This window comes from Macadamia integrifolia, chromosome 14, assembly GCF_013358625.1.
Source record: "Macadamia integrifolia cultivar HAES 741 chromosome 14, SCU_Mint_v3, whole genome shotgun sequence".
Lineage (NCBI taxonomy): Eukaryota > Viridiplantae > Streptophyta > Magnoliopsida > Proteales > Proteaceae > Macadamia > Macadamia integrifolia.
In genome coordinates, this window is record NC_056570.1 from 5,463,986 (window position 1) to 5,473,082 (window position 9,097).

Consider the following 9,097-nt stretch of genomic DNA (forward strand, 5'->3'; position numbering starts at 1 on the left):
TCTAATGGTGAACCAACAGCATGGGATACAGTTTTTTTTTTTTTTATCTTTTTTAATGGTGAACTCCATGATGAGATACATGACAGAAGAATAAAGGTTTGATTAGGGATGCTTCCGCAGTCTCTCTAGTGTATGCCCCGTTGGGCTCTTTTCACTTTCTTCACCATTGGGTGCTCTGTAATGTTTGCACTTAATTGAATATAAATTTTATTCACCCAAAAAAATCTTTCGTTTTACTAAACTTTATTCAGGTTCCTCTCCCCTACTTCTTACTACAGTGTAGTAGGGATTAGAGAACCAGTAAATATTAAGTTGTTCTGGTTCTTGTTTGTGTGTATTGAAATTATATGTGAAGAAGAGCTGATCGTTATTTAGGGCAATTACTATCATTTTCCTATTAAGCTATATTTACTGATATTTTCCTTAACTGAGAATGTTGTAGATTATGTAGCACATGCTAGTGTCTCCCTATGTCAATATCTTTCCTCCATCCTGTAAAATGATTCATCCGCCCCCTATTTTGGAGGAAAGAAATAGATTGAGGAGATGCTAGTGTACTCTACGTAATTGGATAGGAAACTGAATCCCTAAATTTAATAATGCCATGTTGATTTTGGGTGATTAGTGTTGAAAGTATATGGAATTCATAGAGTTATACTGAAATTGTATTCTCGTCCAATGATCTATTGACATCATAGTGAAAGGATCACTCTAAAGTCGGGAGTTCGGGCCTCTCTTAGTTAAAACATGAGGTTTTTTTTTTCTTTTTTCTAGTGAAAAATGACATGAAATTGTATTCTCGTCCAATGTCAAAAGGTATACCTACCACGTGAGGCTCCAGACATTTGGAGAATCTACGGAGGATCATAACATATGCAATTTCGCCCCAGCTTCATGAAAATGAAAAAAAATTGAATGTGTCCATAATCCTTGTGTTTATCCTTTGAAGGAAGAAGTGTACATAATCATTGTGTTTATCCTTTGAAGGAATCCTAATTACTAATTTATTATAGCAGGTTAAATTTGATTGCCACTAATTCAACATTCTTTTAATGGGCTTATGGCTAAAATATGCATCCCCTTTCATCACAATGGGACAAAAACAAGACAAAAGAATTCATCTTGTTCCCGTCTTGGCTCTCTCTCTCTCTCTCTCTCTCTCTCTCTCTCTCTCTCTCTCTCTCTCTCTCTCTCCCCTTAAGCCTGAAAAATGTAATGGAAGAGCGGAAGAAGGAAACAAAGTCAAAAATAAAAATAATAATAATAATAAGCTAAAGATATATTAATTAAAGCCTTACCACTGATATATTCAGCATGTTCGGGCATTCTAATGCACATGGACACCAATTTTTTTTTTTTTTTGGTAAACGAAAAGGGTTCTCCATGGTAGTGATCTTAGCCCCCAGGACAAGCCCCCGTACGGTAAGCAGCGCTTCCGCAGGACCAATGGGCGATAATGGGCATACTAAGACTCGAATCCACAATCAACCGACTCAAGCGATGATGGATTGAGGGCATTTTCACCACTAGGTTACCAACCCCATTGGTCACATGAACACCAATTCACCAAAAGCTTAGAACTGACCCTGCTGAAAATCCACAAGAAATAAATTAGTAAAATGGAAGAGGGATTGACACATTTGCAGGGTGTGTTGGAGTCTTACATGCAAAGCCAATGGGAGAGGGAGAGTACATTTTGATGGGAGCCAATCAATTTGTTATAAAGAGGAAACACATATGGTTACTGAGAAGAGAGACATAAAAAAAACAGGATAGGATGAGAATGTTAGTGATTTGACACTCAATCGTACAGCTGTTACTCAAGAATGGGTGTTTCAAATTTTCTTTCTTCCAATGGATAACCAAAAAAAGCTCTGGTTATGTGCTAAAATGGATAGCATTATTTTGAATATATATATATATATATATATTTTTCATGAAGCATCATTTCGTAACAAACACCAATCTCTTATGGATATTGTTCTTTGGAGCATATTCTTTGTCTCAGAATATTTGTCCATTAAGAGGTAGGCATTCAATTGTTCGTCATACTATTTATGTATCTTATCTTGGCACCACCTCTTGAGCCATTTATTTTAAGTTATGTCGGCAGCTTTTGTCTTGTAGTTCTCTAGGCCATTTGAGTGCTGGTGAAGTTTTCAGAAATCATTTTGGAAATTTTATCTCACTTTTGTTGTAGTATATTATCCGACCTCAACGATGGATTCTTCATTTAGCGTCTTTAGTGGCTATCGATATCTTATTGTTTAAAGTTATTGTCTATTGGTCATCATCTTTCAAGAGGATCACGAGTTTAACTCTCCTTGGGGTCTATCTATCCTTAATAAAAAAAATCTTTCATAGGGAAAAGTGCTGCCCACTTGCACCCTCTACACCCATACACCGGGCACCCCTCCTCTCCGGTTGGTTCATGTGCTTGTACTTCCACTGCCCTAGACCCTTCCCCCTTTCCCCTTTCTTTATCACAAGTTCTATATGAAGACTACTATAAACCCGTCTTGCCTTGCCAGGTTAGATTAACATATTTGCCATTTGGTCCTCTTATCAGTTTTGAAATGCAGCAGAAGGCTCTCTCGATTGTTTCCCCTTCAAACAAATGAAACGGTCTGTTACATTTAAGGAAATTTTCATCTTATTATTATCACAAAGGTCTATTATTTTTTTAAATGTCACAGAGCATCTAATTTGCCACAAGGAAAGACACATGTCCATTCTCACGTTGGATATGTCCATTCTCACTGTTGGATAGAGAAGACAGTATAAAGATTAATCACATGTCATATTTCAAAGTTTAATTCAATCAAATACCTTATTGTATTATTACACATCCCACGTATTGCCATGCATATGTACCAGTACTCTAGATATCCTGGGATCTAATTGGGATCAAACAGTTTAGATTAAGAAAAAAAAAATGTATGACTTGGATTTGTCTTGTATTTTTCGGAAACATCACCTTCTATACCAAGTAAACAAGGTCCCTGCTCTCTCTCCAGAAGGCAGGTTTTAAGTGGGATTGCCTTCTGGGAAAACCAGGACACAGATGCCACAAGTTACAATTAACTGCCTCAGCTGATTTAATACAGAAGGGTTTCTATCACTCATGGGATTTGCAGTTGCAGTGTCACAGCTCTGAGGCTCTGAGCTGGTGTATAACTTCAGGGAAAGCAACCTTCATCCCACAATTGCAATCCCTGTTCTTCATGACATCAGTGCCATCCAGAGGCAGATGAATTGGTACAGTTTCTTGTCCTTGCCCACTGTTCAGAATCAACAATTTGGCAGCTCATGGACCACCTGCGCTTATACATGTACTTAAATTGGCTTTGTATATCTGCTCCTCCCATTGGGATTGGGGCTTCATGTTACTATGTCTCTGTTCCAGTTCACAAACACCCCACCCTCCAAAAAAAAAAAAAAAAAAAAAAAAAAAAAAAACACACACTAGAAGTAGAGTCTACAATCTCGAAGTTTAGGATTCAATTGCCTGTGCCTGTGTAGAACTGCCAGGACAATAAAATTATTAGAATCCCATAGGCTTAAAACTCTACAATGACCTGCCTGTAACCATGTAATAATTCTCATATACAGAGGAAAATCCCAAAATTACAGAAATGGGGAAACAAAAAGATATTGCATTCAATAAACCACATCACTACACTCAAATATAGAGAGAAGTACATTGGACAATATGCACAATGAGCCACATTTTTTAGCTGGAATTCTGTTTATCAGCTGAAACCAATTGTTTCCATAAACCTAGGAAGAACCTTTGGAATATCTGAAGCGAGATCGCTGCCCCTCTAACCTCGCTTCAAGTAGCTTCGCTTTCAAAGTACTCTCCTTTGAGACCCGAGGCCCCTTTGACGAAGATTCAGCTACGTCAATATCTGGGGAAGTGAATCTTGATACCCATTGTCTTATTGGGCTAGCATGACCCCTCCATGAAGTGCGACCACATGAATCTTCTCTGCAATTGTTCTCCAGGTGAAACTTACCACCTTCCACCAAAGACTCACTTTTAATTAAGTCACCAATCACATGGTTCAAGTTCGATCCATAGTTTACATCCCGTTTACACTTTCTTTCACGGCTGTCCTCTTGTGTAGCTTCATAGTTTTCAAACTTCTGAGAAATACTTGTTTCAATTGGGTTTGCATCTTCTCCCACCTTACCCTGTTCCCTATCAATAACCTGAGTCTTTCCATTACTTGCTACTGCCCTGGCAATTTGTTCAAACTGCACTTGCAAGCTGGAAGGATCATGACCCTCGATCCTTTCACGGGAGCTTGGCTTTTTTTTTATAGGGTTAGACTTCATTTCTTCCCGATTATCTTCTCCAGTTTCTTCAAAATTTGATCTAGACCAGTCATTGGTTTCCTTGTCCTTAATAGTACTCTTGTTTAGTTCAAAACATTGTGAATCACTTCCAATAGAATCTTTTTCATCTTCTGCATCTTTAGGTGCACTAACAGCCTCGTTCAAGTGGACAGACTCAAGAGAATGGCGACGCAAGTAGCTCTCCTTGTGATCTTTGGGTAAGACATCGCTGCTTTTAGAACTACCAGATCGTTTTGCTTGAAGAAAGGTCTCTATTTCAGAGCTCAACTTGTCCACCATTGTATTCTTTTCAGTGAGATCACAATGTGCTTCTGCAAGCTTCATCTGCATCCGCTCATCAAGCCATGCCTCGGAAATATGAAGGACCAACCGGTCAGGGTCATTCCTGCCACCAAAATCCTTATCGGATTTGTGTTTCAGCGTTCGGACTTCTTGATCATAATCTTCTATTCCCCTAGCAAACTCATCACACAGGTTTTCCAACAAAGCCCTTGCTTTTCTCTCTCTTTCAAGTTCTTTCAGGGCCTTTGAGAAGGCCGATTTAACCTCGGACAGCTCTCGTGCTAACTTCCGGTGCAGGCTCTCTGACCGTTTTCTTAACTTCTTCTCATCTTCTAACTCATCCCTGACAGACTGAACTGCAACCTTGATGCGGTCTTGCTCTTTGCTCTTTCTGACCACTTTGCCCTCAGCAACTTGCTTCCTCAAATCGTCTATTTCTTGTCGATCTGCTCGCTGTTCTTGCAGCAACTCTCTGATCCGCATTCGAGCATGATCCAGTTCAATTTTAAGTGCTTTAACCAGTGCTATATTGGATGTGTGCTGTTCTTCAAGGCCCCAAATCCGGTTCAATACCTTCAGTAACTCTGTAGATGTTTTAAGGCTATAACCTGCCTCCCCAGGCCTTCCCTTGAGTTCCAACGAACTAGTAGGAGTGACAGCAGGGTTATAAGCTGCCAGCTGAAAAGAACAAAAAGTCATTTAAAAAAACTGGTATAAACCGGATGATTGCTTTGTATATGGGTGCATTAGATGGAAAATAGCACGCATAGATAGGCGGGCACAATCGAATTACAAAGGATTAATCACACAGTGCATAAGAAGCCAATGACAATGACTAAAAGCAGAATCATAATCACCCAACAATGACTAAAGCAGAATCATGCCAATGACAATCTACCCAAAAGCATTCAGTAGTCAAGGAAGACATCACAAAAGAATAAATCCAAAGAAAAAAATACTCGACTACTACAAACCCCTTCTCTTGTCATAGCACATAAGAGGAAGTAGGAGTTGGTTTCTGGATAGAAAACCACCCAAAAAACATATCTGCTTCAAATCAAAGCCACTGTTCAACAAAGAACATGAAGAAAAAGCAATTAACAGACCGAGGTTAATTGCTTTTACCACTATCATATCATTGACCATCCAAATATTGTAAAGTAACTGTGAAAGAACACATGGGAGTGCCTCAAATATTTTTTCCTGGTAGCAACAAGCTTACATTGTCGCAGAGATGAGAATATAGTATTTGGCCCCCATAACTGAGGCTCAAGATTGTGCTTATATTTCCTTTCATTCATTGGAAAGTGCAATAGATGACACTCCTTTTCTCAGGAAAAAAAAAATCCAATACATTGATATAATCTACGTAGGAAATGTGGTTGTTTTAGGATTTCCCTTATGAATAGGAAACATTATAAAAATCTCAGAGCTTATGGTTTTCTAGTTTTCATGGACTAATTCGAAGCCTCAACTGAGGACAAGTCACTAAGTCAGTGAAGGGTCACATATGATGGAACTCTCAAACATGTTAATTAGATAGCCAAATTGCTAGATAAGGATGGCAAAAGAACTATTTGTCTATTAAGAACTCTCATTTGTGGTTTCTGTGACTTTTTCTCCACTAATGATTATCAACATTTCAGTCTGTTAAGTCTCTCTTGTAAAAATATGGGAGGAACCTAATGACCGAAACCGAATGCAGAAATTAAATATTTTGGCCTACCTCCTCTTGGAGCATTGTATCCTGCCATCACTGGATATTGGTGTGAATCCTCTTGAAGCTTTATGCCGTCTCTTTGAAAATTTGGTGTGAGCAATAATCTCTCTATAGAGACAATAAAATCCACAGCGAACACTAATCCGTAGTCTCACACTTCAAGTCAATATCTTTCCTACTTCTCTCAAGTCTTGCCTTCTCCATAGAATGAGACAAAATCTATTGAATAGAAAGAGGGACTAGAGTACTTATAGATCTTAACTATCTTATCCCCACCCATTACGGTAACTAGGTAGTTATATCCAACTACGTCACCTTAATTAAATTAAAACTTATGTGGCAGTGTAACTATGCAAGGCCACATCAGCCAACATTCTCCCATTTGGCCTAGATTGTCATATGTCAAACAAATGATTAAGTTCCAAACTTTATGTACAGCCATACTGAACTCAATCTGATGGAGAACCCTGTATTCAAGGTGAATATTTTAACTCAACGAATCGTGGTCGTCCAAATTCTCAATACTTAATTTTTCCCTTCCATGTATCACGATAAGTCATCCTTCTCAACCTCAGCCATTATGTGATGAAGTTTAAACTCTATAGAATCGATCGCATGATTAATTCTAAATTGATTCAGCGGTTAACTATAGTCCAAACTTTATCGCCTAATAACTTTATAGGCATCTGTTATTCTAAACAAATGTGCACTATTGTAATGAATAATAGGAAAATTAAATCGGCAACAACATAGATACATTAGTCGGAATCAAAGCTTATATTGTAATATCTGAAAATCACAATCAAATACACAATGATTTGCTTAAGCCCATGTTCTTTACATAATCTACAAAAACCTTAGGTGCAAGCCCTTTGGTAAATGGGTTACCGATGTTACCATTGGTACCCATATGTTCGATCGAAACCTTGTGATCCCGAACATCTTCCTTTATAACAAAATACTTGATCTTGATGTGTCTGCATCAACTAACAGAACAAGTATTAATAGAAAATCTAACTGTGGTTGTATTGTCACAGTAAACACAAATCGACTTCTCAATGGAGGGTATTGTTTTAACATCTGTGATAAATTTCCTTAACCATGACGTTTGAGAGAGAGCCTCATAGCATGCCACCACTTTAGCTTCCATAGTAGGTGAAGCGGTCTTTTGTTGCTTTATGCTTCTCCAAGATACTGCTCCTCCAGCCAGTAAAAATATGTATCCTAATGTAGATCTCCTTGTATCTTCACATCTAGCGTAATCTAAATCTATGTATCAAGTCAGCTCCAATTCATTCACACACCTATAGGTTAGCATGTGATCTCTAGTGCCTTTTAGGTACCTGAATACCTTCTTTGCCACCGTCCAATGTGGCATACCTAGATTCTTTTTGAATCTTCCTACAACTCCCACCGCAAAGGCGATGTCAGGCCTAGACTCAAGGATTAAAGTATTGGTATTGGTCGTCATATCGGTCGGCCAAAATTAAGATACGTATCAGAGGGTATCGTATTGTATCGGAGATACGCTAAAGATACACACATATATGGATATGAAACATTTTTTTAAACACTTTTGCATAAAAAATTTGTTAAAAAAAGCTATTGATAACATGTATTATACATAAACACTAAATTGAGAGTATCGCACTAAGAATTCAAGGTTTGTAGTTGTCCCATAAATGTAAAATCCTTATTCCCAACCTTGATTTCCACTTTAGTTAAAGAGAAATATGGTTGGTAATAACTTTGAAACAAAAACCCCTCAAAAAATGGTGTTTTTCTGAAAAATTACCCATCTTGGCCATTATATGACCGTAACGCACTATATCGGTACATACCGATACTCACCTATACGTACCGATCGATACATACCGATACGTACCGATATATACCGAAACATACATTTCACCTCGATTTTATATTTTTCACAAAGTCGTATCGGTGCATATCGTATCATATCAAGTGTATCGGTGGTATATTGATGCATATCGGTATGTATCGTAGGATATAAATCGATACGAAAGGATTTTCAAAATTACATGTATCGTATCAGTCGGCTAAATTTAAGATACATATCGGAGGGTATTGTATCGGTATCGGAGATACTTTAAACCATGAGCCTAGTACAGACCTAAGCATACATCAAACTACCCACCGTAGATGCATAAATGATTTTCTCTATTTCTTTTAACTCCAAATCATTCATTGGGCACTGTTCAAGACTAAGTTTGTAAACTTTTATAATTGGTGTCACACTTGGTCTAGAATCCCTCAATCTGAAACGATCAAGATTTTATCGATATATCCTTTTCGCGACAATCCAAGGGATATAGACCTGTCTCCAAACATAGATAGCTTCATCCATATCATTCATATAGAAAATTCTTATCAAGAATTCCTTGGTTACATATAACAATGCAAGATCACTGCTTGCCAAAAGAATATCATTCACGTATAATACTAGAATGATGAAATGGCTTCCTTTAGTCTTGATGTAGATACATTGATCTACACAATTTTCCACAAAAACAAATGAGGTGATCGTGTGGTCAAACTTTAAGTACCACTTTCGAGAGCTTGTTTCTACCCATAAATGGATCTCTTCAGTTTGCAAACAAGTTCTTTTCCGATTAAAAACCTTTAGATTGTTTCATGTAAGCCTCCTCATCAAGATCTCCATTGAGAAATGCAGTCTTGACATCTATTTGGTGAAGCTCAAGGTCAAAATGA

General features: G+C 37.8%; 1 protein-coding gene across 1 annotated transcript in view; it reads right to left on the bottom strand.

The window, feature by feature from the left end:
* Nucleotides 1-3,541: 3,541 nt before the first annotated feature.
* The window catches only part of LOC122061967 (uncharacterized protein At5g41620-like), a 16,695-nt gene continuing 11,139 nt past the window's right edge, over nucleotides 3,542-9,097 (bottom strand). Inside the window, exon 3 of the mRNA XM_042625566.1 lies at nucleotides 3,542-5,322. Coding sequence (XP_042481500.1) covers nucleotides 3,781-5,322 — 1,542 coding nt within the window. The 3' untranslated portion in view covers nucleotides 3,542-3,780. The remainder of the gene's footprint in view (nucleotides 5,323-9,097) is intronic.